Source organism: Syngnathus floridae, chromosome 7, assembly GCF_059516105.1.
Source record: "Syngnathus floridae isolate MCC-2025c chromosome 7, RoL_Sflo_1.0, whole genome shotgun sequence".
Taxonomy (NCBI): domain Eukaryota; kingdom Metazoa; phylum Chordata; class Actinopteri; order Syngnathiformes; family Syngnathidae; genus Syngnathus; species Syngnathus floridae.
In genome coordinates, this window is record NC_142419.1 from 10,101,602 (window position 1) to 10,117,797 (window position 16,196).

Below are 16,196 nucleotides of genomic sequence, written 5' to 3' on the forward strand. Positions count from 1 at the left end.
TGCTCACATTATTTAATTTATTTTAGATTAGCTTCCTGATCATCTTTGCAGGGGGGTTCATTTCTTTTTTGTTAATTTCATGGAACACGGGGTGGCGCTAATGCATATAAAAAAAAGGATACGGTGAGTGATGTCATCAACAAGCGACAAAGTTTACAGCGCGGGGGATTTGAAAACAAAAATGTCTGACAAGTCAGCAATAACGTCAGCCGTTCGGAAGTAAGTTTGGCGTTTCTTTCTAGATGCTACTTAGTGAGCAGTTTAACATGTTAAATACGCAAGGAACTCGTTGCTAGTTGATGGGATATGTTCTATTTGAACTAGATACTCGTAGGGAAAAAATGTACCCATAACTGAAATAAAAATGTTCTTTTAGAAGTCTTTTAATGTGTTTAATGCGAATTCTAACCGCACCACAGCGACATAAGCAACCTTTACCCCAAAAATAAAATATTAAATAGCTGGGATTTGCTCCAGCAGACCCGCGACCCGTGTGAGAAAGCGATCAGATAATGGATGGCGACGTAATGACGTCATGATTAAAATTATAACACTATTTGTGCTTAGTGCAAATCGAAATGTGTGTGTATATGTTTCTCAGTGTGTATATGTTTCTCAGTGTGTTGCAGCGCTGTGATCCCACCCTTCCGGCGCCGTGTGACAATGAGGAGCTGGACCCTGCAGGAGAGAAATTCCTCATCCTCCAGGTTTTCATCTTCCTCCTCTGATGGTTTTGATCACCGAGATATCCACGTCCTCATTTGTTTTGTGCATGAGTGCAGGATAAACGGCGTATGCAGAAGGTTCTGTGGCGTCAGCTGTTTGTTCTGGACTCCATGATGTGTGAGCTGGAGGGTCTTCCACGTGCCCAACAACTGCTGACACAGCCCTGTCCAATACAGCCAGGTAGCCCCACCTGCCTAGAGAAAGTACAATGAACCCCCATTGATTGCAAGGGAGGTTCCCAGACTATCAAATCTCATCACTTTGAAGAAAATGAAGTCTTGCTTTCACACTTTTCTCTAAGAGGCATAGAGCACTTGCACCAAGCAGTTTGTCAGTTTTTTATCACAAGTTTACTGTAAAATTGACACAAAAAAAACAAATATTTCGCTTTCCTAATCTCAACGTATAATTATGGAACACCATATTGGAGTTTACGAAAATTACCATTGCTATCATAAAGCTTTTCTATCTATTTATTTGTGTATATATGATGTCAGACACCAGTCTGTTTGCTGACCACAGAGGAAAGAGCTCGAAGCCACTGGAAGGCTTTGAAGGCAGAAAGCAGAATGACAGCAGAGAATACGGAGGAGCTGATTGACAGGTTGCAAGAAAATATCATTGACAGACGACACAAAGTCACACAACTACTGCAACACCTGCAAGCTAAGGTACACACACAATATTCCACTAGGTGTGGGAAATTAATTGGTATTAACAATTCATTTGAGTGTATTTTTCAGAATGATATTTTTGTTTTTTAACAACTTCCATAGTTGATATGCACTGCTTGTGAACTTTCATGGGAAGTTGATGCTGTGAAAAATACTATTTGTTTGTTGCTGTTTGTTTTTTGTTTTTTTTAAAAAGGCAAATCTCAGTCAGAAAAATAACAGCAAAACTTGTTTTGAATAATTTTAATTCATCAACAACTAATCAATTATCAGATGAATTGAGAATTAGTTTCACAAATTTTCGATTTCTCATTTAGAGGCTTTGTTTAATTTTAAATTCAACAGTAGATGCCCTCAGTTTTCTGTTGTCCTCCATGAACGCAGACTGATTAGCTTTGTGTGACTCAAAATAAAATATTTGCAGGCGTCTATTTGTACTTTGGAAATCGTTGATTTGAATGATAGTGAAGTTTTCCCCATTTTGTCACGTTACAGATAAAATCCGTAACTGAATCATATTTGTGCAGAAATTGCACGGTTTTAGGGTTGGAAATTAAAACATGTCTTTCCAATCCAATTTATCCATTAATTAACAAAATAATCAACAAATTATTCGATTACTGCTTTAAAATAATCGTTAGTTGCTGCAGTAGAACATGATTCTCAGTAACACTTTACTGTAAACAAAGTGGGGTATCCATTCAAATTAGAAAAGGGATTTTCACGTGGGTGCGTGTGCGTGTTTCAGAAGCAGCAGCGTGAGGATTTACAGGCAAACGTGAACGAGGCACGCAAAGCATTGCAGGAGCGTGATGGTCAGTTGACTCTGCTGAAGGCAGAGCTTGATGCGGAGCTCAGGCCTTTGGATGGCTGGGAGTGTTCCAGAAAGGCGTGAGTGTCATCAAGTCACATGACGGCTCAAGAGACATGAAACGTCAAATAATGCAGCATGCTGTTGTTAGCTTGCAGTCGTGTTTGGCAGCCGTGCAGGAGGTGGCGCATGTCAGCCTGCTGTCCTTCAACCAATCGCAGGTATCTCTCGAGCTGAGGCCACGCCCCCCCACCAACCTGGCTTTCAATGAGCCTGACCCCTTGAAGCTGTCAATCATCTGGAGCCAGGATAACCGCTTCACGCTTCGGGTTGATCCGGTATGAAAAACTCTTGAGTATTGTTTGATTCCATTTTGAAATCAGTTGTGGGTATTCATTTGGACAAAAGAAGCATTTTTCTGCCATCAAGTGGCAGGGGAGTCTATATCACCATAGAAATGATGGAGCACGAAATGAGTGAATGAAGTGTGATTTGTGATATGATCAGGCGAGCTTGACAAAGCAGCTACAGGAAGATGTTTCGGGCCGCCCCGCCGAGCTCAGCGCCGCCCTGGTGGAGGTGGCAGAGAACTACATTGGTCAGGCAGATCTGCTGGCCGAGATTCAGCATCTGAGATCCAGGTGGGTTCCCGTAAGCGTCCTCCTCCTGTTTGTCCGAGACCTGACGCGGACACTCCCGCTTAATTTTTCAGCTTTGCCATTGACTGGTGTCCCGCTCAGCGTGTGCTTGTGTACCTCAAGTCGGCGTCCATCTTATGCCATCTGGAGGTGCAGGAAGGCTACCCCAAGGCCGGAGCCATACGCCTGCGAGATGTACGAAGAGATGGACAACCTCTGAACATCGCCACTTTACAGGTGTGACGCTCACGCATCATTGGCATTCATCATTACCTTCAATTATTAGCACTAATCATCATAAGAAATTTCACCAGTCATTGGAGTATCATTGACAATCGGCACCAATCAATAGCACAAATCATTAGGATAGAATTTAGAGATGTTTGATCCCTGCTTTTTTCAGACCGATCCAGTGTCTCTCTTGGTACCAAATAACCAACACCACTAGCACTTTTGATACTTAGTATGTCAATTAAAACAATGAAAGTTAATTTTAAAGAAAGACCTTTTGTTTATTTATGACAGAACAGTCACCCTGCAATAAAGAATTAAAATGACAATAATAAAACACAAGCAACCCTGAATTTTTAGGATGTGTAATAAAATGACAATATAATGCAAACAAAACTAACAACTACTTGAATTTTAGTATATATAAATATAGCATTTTAGTATAAAATTGAGTTGCAAAATAATATAGTTTCATTGTTAGGCATATAACACTATTAAGTTGGAAAATAGGTTCAGGTAATATGGCAGAAATGTTTCTGTGAAGTTCGTATTTTATATCGGCAAGTGATGATAGTTTTTTTTTTAACCTACTCGAAAAAGCGAGAAAAAATTTGTATTGAAAATAAAATAGAATAAAACACAACTATCCAGAGGAAAAATACAAACAATTCACAGAAAAACATTGTCCGCCACTCAGTGAGTTAGCAAATGAACATGTACATTTTGGTAGCTACGTACTAATAATGCTCTGTGAGCATCTTTATAAACCTTATACATAAAGAAAGAAAGAAATTGCATCCTAATGGGCATATGACAGTATAGGCAAGGATGCAGTTCACAAAAAAAAAAAGCGGTCATTCCATGTCATTTACTACGTCCTGATTGCGCAGCGGCCACAAGAGGGCGCCTCAAACATAAGTGACTGGTATCGGCCCAATACCAAAACCTGGGGATGGCTCATCCCTAATGAATTATTAGCCTAAAATAATTTGTTAGCATCAATCATGTGCCTCAATCGTGTAAACTATATTTTTCTTCTCCGTCCCTTTTTGCTCTCAGCCCCAAAACCCTGATGGCAGCCTCAGCGACTGGCTCATATTTCTTTGCACCAATCCTCTTGTCTGATGCTTTCATCTCATTTGTTATATTCAAATAAATAAAACAAGTGAAACAGTCAAGGGAATGAATATATTAATGTGTGTGTGTGTAAATAAGGACAGTTTTACTCCAAGTACCAGGCAAAAGCGCTAATTTACGGAAAGTTAATTTGAAGAAGTACAGAGTAATTTTACTTCATTTTTGTCGCATACTAGAGTGCAGTCTCATTCCACTTGTATATTCGAGTCGAGTTTGTTAAAATGTTAACTAAAACATGAACCGGGGAATTATTGAATGTGGTGCTCACGCTTGTTACTGGTTATGATGAGCTTCACTCAAACATCCTTCATGGTAGGAGAGTCAAGCCAGAATGATAAGTTACATAAACAAAAGTTGCAGCCACAACTCATCAATGCCCTTTCTTCATTCATGAATTTGTGTGTGTGTGTGTCTTAAGAGTGTATTAGCATATTAGAGAGAGTCTGTGTGCCTGTGGTCACGTTACAAAAAGTCAACTTCATTTAAGGACAAACTACATTCAACGCCAAGCAATTTTAATAATAATAATTGTAAACTGATGTGTTACTGAAAGTGAGATTTGTTATTCTAATGTAGTTTTTTATATTCATCACACTACTAGTCAGTGGGGATTATTTTTTTTTTGTTTGTTTGTTTCCGGCACCACATTAAACCACTCGTTCAGAATTGATTAAGATGAGTCATCTCAGTGTGTGGTTTCTGGTTTCCTGTTTTGGTGGCAAATTCCACTGAATGAAACTAAAATGTCAGAAAGTATCAAAACCAAGCTCATCCAGAGACCGAATCTCCGTTTTAAGTGTAAAAACTCTCCTTCGACCCCGGCCACTGCTAGTGGTAGATGAGGAGGCGAGAATTTATTAAGTCAGGAGCGGGAAAGATTCGTCTGCATTGTAACCACCTCAGTTTTAGGACACCAGTCCCTCCCAAATTATCCAACGCCTGTGCCGAGGCACAATACGTCGGTCTAACCATGTCCTTTTTACAGTGGGTCCTTCCCTATGGTTTTGTTGTACTTTTTAAGACTAAAATATATTAAGCTGTCCTTGTTAGGACTGCAAATACTTGTTACACACACGAGCGTACTGCACTTGTTGAGCCTAGAATAACTTGATAGGAGCATCTAAGTCAGCCCCGATGGAAAGGGTTAAGCTTTAGAAGAACTGAGTAGTTTCAAAAAACATAGATGAGTTTCGGGAAGTAAGAAAGAATATAAGGGAAAGGGGATAAGAACTTTAAATATGACAAAACAGACATGAAAAGATATTTATCAAGTATGTCGATATAATTTACAATATGGCATTAAAGAGAAAAATACATTCAGTGTGCAAGTTGATCTACCTCATATAAATATAATCTCATAAATTCATTCAAATATTCTGTTTGTGGATACAGTAGAAACTCTCAAGTCACAAGCCCGGGTTGCAGTTTTAGATTCAGATTCCAAGCAGGCATGAATTCAGGTTTCAAAGTTAAGCTGAAATTGAGTTAGGTGTAGCTGGTTGCAAATTTGCGTTTCAAAACGGTTAGGTCTTAAAAACCTAGAGTTAGAATTTTAAATTAGGGTTTTAAGTCCGGGTTAGGGTTTCAAGTTACTATTTCAAGGCTTGGCTGGTTCAAGAGGGGTTAAAATTTTGGGTTTCAAGTCAGGGTTAATTTAATTTAACATTTCATGTTGGGCTTGAGAGCTTCCATTGCCCTTCAAATGAATTCGGCAATATAACTTGTTTGAAATAACATGATAAATCCAGGTTGGTTGCCATGAAAACACAGGTTTCTATAACAGCGTGCTCACACTCACTCACTAACACACACACACACACACACACACACGTACAGTACAACATAGGTTAGATGAGTGCAAACTGGCCAATGAGCTTTGGTCAGCCAGCTGCATCTGACCTAATACAAGTGGGGAACAAAGTGCCAAGTCATCACATCCATTAGCTGTCAATCGAAACCATCTCATAGTTTGTCCTTCAAACATCTTTGTCATCCGACAGAGAAACGCGTAGCTGTCGGTTGTCACTCCTTTGTGATTGGACCTCCTCGTAAGGGGGCGGAGAATTGTCAGGGCTGGTTTGATCGCCTAGCGGCTCCCGGGCCAGCAGGAGCTGGGTGGGTCCCGGGTTTGGCGAGCGGGAGGAAGCGAGGGGCTGGCCCCAGCTGCTATACATCGCCTCCTCGTAGGACGGTAGCGAGACAGGATGTACCTCAGCCATCAGGTCTAGTTGGTCCGAAGACCGACGCCTGGCGGGAGACACGTCATGTGACCTGTCATGTGACGTGTAACGGCATGCGATGTCATATGTGACATGTCATGTGATACAAATGACACACATCAAGACGTGAAAAATGCATGATGCGACATGTAACAAGTAACATGTTAAAAACATTACTTGATGTGTGATGTAACATGAGTCATGCAACACATCATTACATGTCAGAGATGTGACAGGTGTCCAATGACACGTGTCATGTGATAGGTGACACGCACTTTGTGACATGTGAGTCATATGTGAGGGACCTCACCTGTGTGATTGACAGGGGCAGAGGCGGGACTTGACCACAAGGCATGCGGTGGTGGTGAGCAAAAAAATGGACACGCTCACAGCCGTCGTGGCCATATTGGGCACGCCAAAGTTTTCTCCACCCGCGTTGACACGAGCACCCCCTGTGGTGACAAGTAGCCGTGTTTCAAGCCAGGGTTAAAGTCTAAAACATGAGTTAAGGTTTCACGACAGGCTTAAAATTCTAATTAGAGTGTCAAGTCCAGGTGAAGGTTTCAAGTTAAGACAAATTTAGGGTCTCAAAGTAGGGTTTGCAATTTGGATTGGAGGTTCAAATGAGGATTAGGGTTTCAAATTGTTGATTAAACAGTATTCCATTTGATTCTATCCGCATTAGTGCAGGGCAGGGTGGGTTTAAAAAAGGATTTCAAGTTAAGGATTTCAATATATGGTCATGGTCTCAAATTAGGGTTTAGCCTCGGTTAGTGTTTCATACTCAAGTGTTATTTGACAGGCTTTCGTTTCTATCACCGCGCTGCAGTGCTTCATCGGTAAAAGAGTGGACAGGTTTTTGATGTCTGAGCGGTTTGTTTGGTGCTTCCTGTCTGTCAGCTTTGTGTTAATTCTGGTGGCCTCTTTCACTTCCTCTTCTGAGCTCTCACTTCCTGCATGTAGACCCACTGACAGAAGAAGAAGACATGGCACCAAAACCACACACAGTACACTGAACACGACAACAATCACCCTTGAGTGATTGGCAGGGTTTAGAGCCAGAGATAATGTTTCAAATTGGGGTTTCCAGTCTAGGTTAGGGGTATCAAATTAGATTTTTGATTTTGAGTTTTAATTAAGGTTTAGGGTTTTGAGTTGTGGTTACAAATGAGTTTACTGAGAATTTCGCCTATCAAGTTGCAGTTGAAAGCCTGGATTAGGGTTTATAACCAGTTATATTTCAAATAAAGGTTTCAAGGTTGGGTTCAAGTTAAGGTTTCAAGATAGTTTTTGGGGGTTCCAAATTGCATTTCAAGTTCGGGTTTCAAACAAAGGTTACAGTTTCAAGTCAGGGTTAGACCTTAAAGCCCGAGTTAAGGTTTCAAATTACATTCTGAAGTCTTTGTTAAGATTTTAGTTTGAAATTAGTTGACAGTTTCAAATTAGGGATTCAAATCTGTGTACAATATAACACAATATAGTGCTCAATATGTGACCTGGTTTCAGGGAGGAGAACCAAGCGACCTAATGAGAGTGAAACTAACCCAGCAGTGGCTTGCGGAAAGACGAAAACAAGAAGTTTTGACAGAATGTAGGTCAGCACGTTTAGCTCCAGGTCCGCGTTATGATACAAATACAGTAGCCCTTTATGGTAAGCCATAAAAATTGCAACCATGAGTCTAAAATGGTCATATTGAATGTGTCATTTTGAATTTTTGAGGAAGACACTGGATCGACTTATAAAACACTTCTATTATGTCTTATGTTGCTAAGTCATACTGGCTTTGGGAGTTGAATGTTTGAAATTTGGTAACAATCAAAATATCTAAGAGAAGTGAGTTGATGTAGGAACTAGAAATGTCTAAAAGGAGTTTAAAATGGTGGTTTGGAACCAAAACAGCAACTTCATGCTTTCTTGAGACATTTTTGTGGGTCTACTCATGGCTATCCGAATTTGTCTTTAAGTCATCTTCAGCTAGTCTTGTGTTTTATGGCGAGTCATCAAAATTTGCTAACATGCACCGCCCACATGCAAAGACCAGAATTGAGCATGAACCATCTGTCCAGTGTAGTAGCAATCAAACAAAATCTGAGTCTAGAATAAATCAGCGTGGAACCCTGGAAATGGCCTACATGATGTTTTGCTGATGTCCTCTTGAGGATTTTTTTGCAAGTCTAGTAATGATAGCAACAACAAATGGCTCAACTTGTTTTAAGAGTAGAATTTTCTAAGTTTGGTGTCATTCGGACCACATCTTGAAAGATATCTAGAAATGAACTGATAAAGCAGACCTCCTGAATGCTCTCCTCTGATGCGGATGCAAGCGGGAATGGGGGGCTTCCAAGCTCCGTGATGGCACCAAGAGACGGGAGACTTGGCTGTGTGATAGCCGTCCTCACAGAACAGGTGTACGGAGCTCCTGTGGGGGAAACCTCGGCAGGGGGAAGGCTCACAGCGGAAGCCCCCGTGCTCCGGCACCAGTGGGTGGGTGCAGTTGCCCATACGGCCTGTAGGGAGCGCATTGGCGTCTGTAGAAGAGGGCAGTGGCATAACTATGTGAATTGAGTCAATTTATTCAGTCTATTTTCTTGATTTTGGAGGATTTGTCTTGGCTGTAGTGCTTCCATGATGTGGATGGTACAAATTTGCAAAACAGTTAAGTGCATTTTTTTTAGATACAGTTCATACAAATAGCAAAACGTCACAGCTAACCTGCAAAAGTTTTTTGCTTCCTCAAAATCCCTAGTACAGCTCAAGAAAGGAAATATTGGTGTCCGTGAACATAACATGGTCAAATTCCTTGGTCATGTTGGCAATATAATATTTGTACTCTGGAGGGAAGTTCGAATGTAAACCGATTATAAATTGAAAGTTACACATTTGTGTATGAGGATGATTGTTTGCAAGACCTTGGGCAAGATTCGCACTTCAGGTTTACTGTTTGCACTGTAATTTGTTGGCAAACCATCTCATTGTGATACAGAACCGAAAAGATAGCACTGCATTGCACGAAGAAAAAAAACTTCAATGCAACCCCACTGAAAGCCCAGGGACCAAATGGTTGACCCACTATGGGGTTTAGGTGTGTGGTTACCTGCAAAAAGGTGTGGTAAGGACGTCAAGAGGATGATGATGATGTGTGGACATGGCCATGGAGACAACGATGATGCAGACATTCAACTTCCTGTGGAGCATGTGGCAATTTTGAGCAGGCATTTTAAGAAGGCTTATGTAGAAATGTTTGACACTTGAATACCACATGTTGCTTTTGACCCAGGCAATAGATACAATCATGATTATGTGACATAAAAACACCATGACATCAAGTTCCTTCTGAACATACCCGTGTACAGTGGACACCGGCATATTCGTAGTTTGACACCTGTGGATTCACTCTTTTGCAGATTTCGGAATGATTTTGTAATTTTGTTTCCCCTTAGTGGAAGGCTAGCCCTGATTTTTCTTGAAATATTCTTATTGGAGGTGGAGTGTACATTTGTTATACATCTATTTTCTTAATTTAAAAAATGAATGTGTCAGATTATAGCTGTCAGTTTCCATCTGTAGTCCCTTGTAGGTTGATTGTAACATTTTAAGTATAAATAGTATAATCAAAACACATAGAGTACTTGAAATGTGAGTGTTTGTGTATAGTGTAAATATATTTCTGCGTGCGTTGTGTTGTCATGTCAACAGATAGGACATCTGTGTGAGGTCAACTCATTACACAGTGCTGATATGTGTCACGTGACCATGTGCTGCGTGGGCATGCAGCAGGTTCGCCACTGAGGCTTGTTGAATATCAACGTGAAATGGAACGCTTGAATTATGTTATCAGGGGGAAAATGTGGAAAAATATAAAACATTAAGAGCAGGTCATTTGATTTTAGAATTGCTTAGCGTTGGCCCACTGGCCATAGGTTGTCCACCCTTACAGGAAGTCCACTACAACACAAAATCATCGTTTTTAAAAAAGAAAAAATGTTTTTACAGTCACATCACATAACAACCAACCCTATGTGGACCATATTATCTTTCGATTTGTCGTCACAAGTGTTAGAAGGTGACATTAACGACAAGATAATTGAACCGTGAAGGTCTCACCTGGAGGCAGCGGAGAGGTGACGAATGAAGCCGACGACCGCCGCTCGCTACTCGGCAACAACAAGTGGCTTCTCGACTTGTCAGCGTCTTGCCTCTTTGGCTTCTTTCCCCACCTCCGCAACCGTTCTAGGATCAGATGCATGAGCAAACAGCCGCCGATGAGACTGATTGGCTTCTGGGTGAGTAGTCAGCCGCGCCCCCCAGCGGAACTAACGGTGGTTGGAAGAAGTGAAACGTACGTAGGAGCAAGACGGAATCTTGTACCGGGTAATATTTTCCACGCAAAAAAGTATTTCTTTCCCCTTCTCACCCTTTTAGCATTTAGGGGGTTTTATAAATTCAAATTGATGCACATTAAACTTAAATAAGGCCGATGTAATGTGTATAAGTTCAAAATAAACCGCTGAATAAAGGCTACGAAGGCGTATTATTCAAAAGAAATGCTACGAGAATAAAGTTTTTTTTCACATTTTTAGGCCTACTTAAAGAATTCAGACATATTTTACAACGTTTACAGCTTAATAGAAAGGAGGAACCCATAACACTTATTTGACAGTAAATAAAAACTGTTCTGCATTTTGGCCGCCAGAGAGCAGCAAAATACTGCGTCAAAACTGATAAACAGTAATAAATTAACTTTTTATACAGTATTTGTATTCAAATAGTCAAGTATGAAATTAAACAACAAAGATGAACATACCTCACGTACAATTTTAAAATTCGATTTATTTGAAATGCACAAAACAGAACATTTGTGATAAAGTTTGGCACTTCAAATGCTAATTTTATAACATGGTGGCTTTGGAAGAGAGGCTGGTGTCATTATTTAAAAATATAGCTTTTGTTCATGGTGTTAGTATTAGCAAATGTTTATTTAGATTTGGAAAAACGGTGTGATTTAAACTTAATTGTAGTCTCCCCACACGCCTACTGCCTTGCCGTCCCACTCGTTGGTGGACAGACACTTGACCATGAAGTGTCCCAGGTCGTGTTTGGAGATGGCTCGGCCCCTCAATGAGTTCTCCGTCGCTGAGTAGCGCTCCGTCAGAGGAAGATCGTCTGTGCGTCACATCAGAGATGAAGCATAAAATATGTTATACGAAGGTATGTATGTATATATACTATATATACGTATATGATGACTTACACTCCTGGGAGTGGCTTATATATGTGTATATATCTCCTTTACTCCACAGTGACTTAGAGTCCAACAAATTCCCATTGTAACAATATTGTATATTGAATTGGTTTTATCGTCATTAAATGTTTTGTGAGTTTGCGCCCCATTTTTCTCTTGTTTTCAGAGAAGTTTTTAACTCACATTATACTGTCAATCCAAGATGTGTTAATCAAAATTTGGAATTACTAAATAACCAAGCATGTCATAATTGTTTGTTTTTGTTCAGTCCACACTCACTGCCAATGTGAGGCGGCATGACGGCCACGTAGTCCAGGCCGGACGATTTTAGGACGTCGTACATCCTGTCGTGGTCTTCGGTGACGGCCAGCATACGCGGCGGCACTTTGGAGCGGTCCCACAGCAGGAAGGCTGACCCGCAGGAGGAGGAAGAACACGGATCAGGTGAAAATATTCAGAAAGATACAAATAAGATGAAAACGGAACGTGTCGTACCTGACATGCAGCCCACTACTTTGCGGATGCCGCGGGCCTTCATAGCCTCCACAATATTTTTGGTTCCTTCAGACATGACGGTGGTCGGGTCTGATAGAAACACACCACAGACAAGTTTGGTTGTCAGTCTGCACTATATTCAAAAGGTGTTGTATAGATCAAATATGACATTTTGCGCACACAGTGGACTTTTGTCAAATGAGAACTTTTGTTAGTATGATTTTTTGGGGTGCACGTTAGAGGTTTTTTTTTTTGGTGTGACCAAAAAACCTTTTTGGGAGTTTTAGTTTTTCACTGATATTTTGAGTTAGTGTGAAAGGTATCTGATTAGTAAACAAGGTTTTGAGTGAGAGAGGATTTTTGGGTGCATGTGAGAGTCTTTTTTTGTGAGGGGGGCTTTTCTGTGCATGAGTTTTTGTGGTGTGCTGCGTGAGGTCTTTGGTGTGTGAGAGATTTGTGATTAGTTTGGATGTGATTTTTTTGTGGGAGAGTTTTGTTTGTGTGTGCGAGAGGATTTTGAAGTGTATGAGAGTTTTTTGGGGCACGTGAGTTTTTGCCATGTGTATATATGGGGGAGGTTTTTTGTGTGAGAGTTTCTGGTGAATAGTGGGCATTCACTATCTGAGTTATTTGTGTTTTGTTCTCACTGAGGTCGTTCCGGGTTCCTAGGATGATGATGACGGCATCCTGGCCCTCCATGGCTTTCTTCACATCGTCCTTGTTGAGCACATCGCCCACCACCACCCTGGAGGCCTTGTGGTCCGCCGGCAGCCTGGCGGGATCTCGCACCAGCACCGTCACATTGTAGTCTGTAGGATGGAGAGCAGGTGAGCGTGAAGTAGGGAAATATTTCACAAACCACGTTTTTTGTTGTTTCTTTAACTTTTTGTTTGTTTTCCTTCAATGAACAGAAAGCGCCCGTACACAGCCAGTCATCTGCTGGTTACTTAGTTGTTAGCACAATAAAAACAACTAAATGAAATCACGAAAAAAACAAATCCTTCTCTGGAAATAGAACCTTCTCTTGATGATTTGACGACCAGCAGATGTACTTGACAACTCATCCTTGTTGATCACCCACACGAGAGCGCACACCCTTACACACACATGCTCGCACACATGCTTGCATACACACCCAAACTGGACTAAACAGTTAGAGTGACATCGCCCCTTCTGTACAAACAAGATAACAAGCATCTATCATCACCATGCCAACCCTATATGACTTTGCAGTTTCTGGACCAGGACAGTCACATTAATTTAAACATTAAGGCACCCTGATTATTGTTTTGAATCTAAATGAAAGCTGATTTTTTAAAACAGATTTACCATTGCCATTAAAAATTAATGGGAAAGTTTATTCGTTTTTCTCCTATTCAAAACCGACGACATTTCTAATTCATTCAACCGCATCAAGTCGTCAGTATTCACATGCAAATTTCGAGTTTGGATGATGATGGTGACCTTTATTATTATTATTATTATTATGCAAAAAAAAAAACATTGGCTCGATATTATTTGAAAGACTATCTTTTTAAACGAGACAGTTATTTAGTTGTTGTTTTTTAACGAGACACAGTTACGTCACGACGTCACGACGTCATCCGTTCTCTCACCTGCAGCCGCTGCAAGAGGGAGGGCGGCCTGGCCGGTCATTCCCGTCGATCCAAAAATGACCACGTTTTTAACAGAGTCCGACATTGTCAACGTTGAGGGCGTGCTGAGAGCCAGAGAGTAAAAAACTAGTCACGTTAAACACACAGATTATACATTCAGACTGTTCAGCCGTCTTGTGCCGCTTCCGTCTAACATTTGGTTCCTCCCCTCAAGTTCATTTAAAGGTACAGTATCCCAAACACCCCACACGCCTTTTAACCCACTTTCACTTCGTCATTTGTATGAGATATGGGTGCACATTTCATCAAGTATGAATCCTGAAGAAAAAAAAAAAATCTTAAAAATGAGGGGGTTTGCAAACTTAATCAAATTTGTACAGCGCTTATTGTTCTTGATTATATTTTAATATTATTGGCTATTGTTCTTTATTACATTTTAAGATTACATAAAAATATTTATCAATATCATATTTTAAGCGGGTGTCTGATTCTGATCTAGATTGGGTTTAAGACAATATTCTAATTCTGTATTGTTTTAAAATGATTTCAATGTCATTGTGTATTTTTTAAGATAATCTTATTCTGTTTTATATTTTATAATATCAATTATGATATCATTTGCATTTATGATTATTTATGATTATATTCTATTCTATTCTCTGGCAATATTAATAATCTAGATCAGATTTTTTATTTGCTTGTTTTTAAGTTTGACCTATAAATCTTGCGCATGACAGATTTTACCATGCGTTGAATATTACTATAACAATCACGTTTCAGAAAAATATCCTCTTGCAGCTAGAACCAACCCGAAATGATACTAAATTCATGACTGTAGGAAATGTATTATTATTATTATTATTATTATTAATACTTGATGGTCTGGATAAAATCGGGTTCATATTCGGAACAAGAGTCCTGGTGTCTCTGATTTAAAATGTATGTTTAAATTTGTTGAGCAGTTACTTTTCTACTGCTAATTGATTTGACATGCGTTTGTTGGAGGGCGCCCTCTAGTGCCGTTGATGTGATCTCTCGCTCTTTCTCGGCCCCTCCCGTCCCCGCTCCTGCTTCTATTTCCCGCATCTCCACGCCGAGGAAGAGGAGGAAGCCAAGGAGGAGGAGGAGGTTTTGTCAGGTGGTAACGGTGGTGGTGGGGTGGAGAGGGTCCGTCCTATGGATGTCATCATCATCCTCAGCAGCCGCAGCCAGGCCAGCACCTCCCGGTCCTGCGCTTAATCGGCGGCCTCATCCGCTCTGCTCGTACTGACTTGCCGGTGCAGAGCAAGCCAGCGACGTGCACTCAATCGCCGGGAGACACAAAGGTCCGTCCTCGGCACACGCGCGGAAGGTAAGACGGGGTACCGCCAGAAAGGGAGAATGAATGGGGGTGGGGTGGGGGGGGGGACTGAGGGGATATGGTTCCACTTGGACCGGTGGGTGGGAGAGTCGGCATCCGGGCATGCGTCAGGCTGCAGAAGTACCGCACCGCAGTAGTCCGGCCGTGCACGGTGCACATGTGATGGATGGCGCACCCGTGACGAGTGTTGACGGTGCACGTCAGAGGGCGCGTGAAAGTGAGAGCATCCTTGTCCATGGAGCAGCAGGCCTTATATATGCAGCATCAGCAGCACACACACTAGCTGCACAGATACTTCTTACTTTCTACTTTGGACATTTTTATGACGAGCAGCATGGTGGGATAATAAGCAAGCCTGCGTTAAAGCTCCGAGACTCTGGTTTGAATTTGGTGGAGTTTGCATCTCCTGCTCCTGCTTGAGTGGGGCTTTCCTCCCTTGTTCCCAAACATTCATGACAGCTTCAAAAAAAGATTGTAAATTGATTAACATGAATGCCAGTTGTTGTCTATATTGTTGGCCCACATTTGATTGGTGACCATTTCATGGTGTTTTCCACATCTCTTGCCCAAAAAGTCCATTTGAGTTATTGTAAGATTCCAAACTGTGATTATGTGTGATTATGCGCATGAGTGCTTGTTTGTCTATATGTGTGCTCTGCAATTACCAGCTTGTATCCCGCTTCTGTCGCCAGAAGTCAGCTCAGATTAATCAAAGACTAAATCAATTTGCATGCGTTATTGTGGCTAGTTGACTGGCTAGCAACAAGTTCGCTCTTTCTCATATTTACTTGTTGCACAACGTATCTTTGTTTTAATTTACCTCCTTTCTCAGATAAATACACGAGACGCAGGAGCCATTTTGATTAAATGTGCATGTATAAGATAGAGGGACCCGTGGACCAACCTCAGGTATTAAGAGGTAATTTATGAGACAACATAGAATCTCAAAGTCACAAATTAACACTACAAAGAAGGACTAACTTCCTATAATTAGCTTGTGCTAGCTTCACTAGGTGCCTTCATAGCAAACAGGGAATTATAGCTTG

At 41.0% G+C, this 16,196-nt stretch overlaps 4 protein-coding genes across 9 annotated transcripts in view; 2 read left to right on the forward strand and 2 right to left on the reverse strand.

Annotated features, from left to right (window-relative positions):
* The first annotated feature begins 73 nt into the window (after positions 1-73).
* On the forward strand, positions 74-4,258 carry LOC148395131 (uncharacterized). The gene is made up of 9 exons (XM_088380700.1): positions 74-219; positions 620-707; positions 783-906; positions 1,249-1,397; positions 2,149-2,291; positions 2,363-2,549; positions 2,719-2,852; positions 2,924-3,086; positions 4,140-4,258. Exons 1-9 carry the CDS (start codon positions 131-133, stop codon positions 4,203-4,205), a joined length of 1,143 nt encoding a protein of 380 aa, XP_088236826.1. The 5' UTR covers positions 74-130; the 3' UTR covers positions 4,206-4,258.
* A 1,208-nt stretch (positions 4,259-5,466) lies between these two features.
* Positions 5,467-10,704, reverse strand: LOC148395132 (sushi domain-containing protein 6). 2 transcript variants are annotated; one of them, XM_088380701.1, is made up of 5 exons: positions 10,542-10,704; positions 9,532-9,621; positions 8,729-8,965; positions 6,747-6,888; positions 5,467-6,488 (listed from the first exon to the last, which is right to left on the reverse strand). In XM_088380701.1, exons 2-5 carry the CDS (start codon positions 9,611-9,613, stop codon positions 6,194-6,196), a joined length of 756 nt encoding a protein of 251 aa, XP_088236827.1. In that variant the 5' UTR covers positions 9,614-9,621; positions 10,542-10,704; the 3' UTR covers positions 5,467-6,193. The 2 variants fall into 2 exon arrangements, with proteins under 2 accessions (XP_088236827.1, XP_088236828.1); XM_088380702.1 differs by having other exon boundaries at positions 5,467-6,464; positions 10,542-10,702.
* A 543-nt stretch (positions 10,705-11,247) lies between these two features.
* On the reverse strand, positions 11,248-13,995 carry blvrb (biliverdin reductase B). Its single transcript, XM_088380704.1, has 5 exons — positions 13,791-13,995; positions 12,822-12,983; positions 12,175-12,264; positions 11,959-12,090; positions 11,248-11,600 (listed from the first exon to the last, which is right to left on the reverse strand). The coding sequence occupies exons 1-5, from the start codon at positions 13,873-13,875 to the stop codon at positions 11,446-11,448; spliced, it is 624 nt and encodes a 207-aa protein (XP_088236830.1). The 5' UTR covers positions 13,876-13,995; the 3' UTR covers positions 11,248-11,445.
* Positions 13,996-14,653: 658 nt separating this feature from the next.
* sptbn4b (spectrin, beta, non-erythrocytic 4b) overlaps positions 14,654-16,196 on the forward strand; it is a 31,304-nt gene continuing 29,761 nt past the window's right edge. For 3 of the 5 annotated variants that reach the window (XM_088380683.1, XM_088380682.1, XM_088380684.1), the window contains exon 1: positions 14,654-15,141. The gene's annotated coding sequence lies outside the window, so the exon portion shown is untranslated. The remainder of the gene's footprint in view (positions 15,142-16,196) is intronic. The other 2 variants (XM_088380680.1, XM_088380681.1) reach the window with 2 other exon arrangements.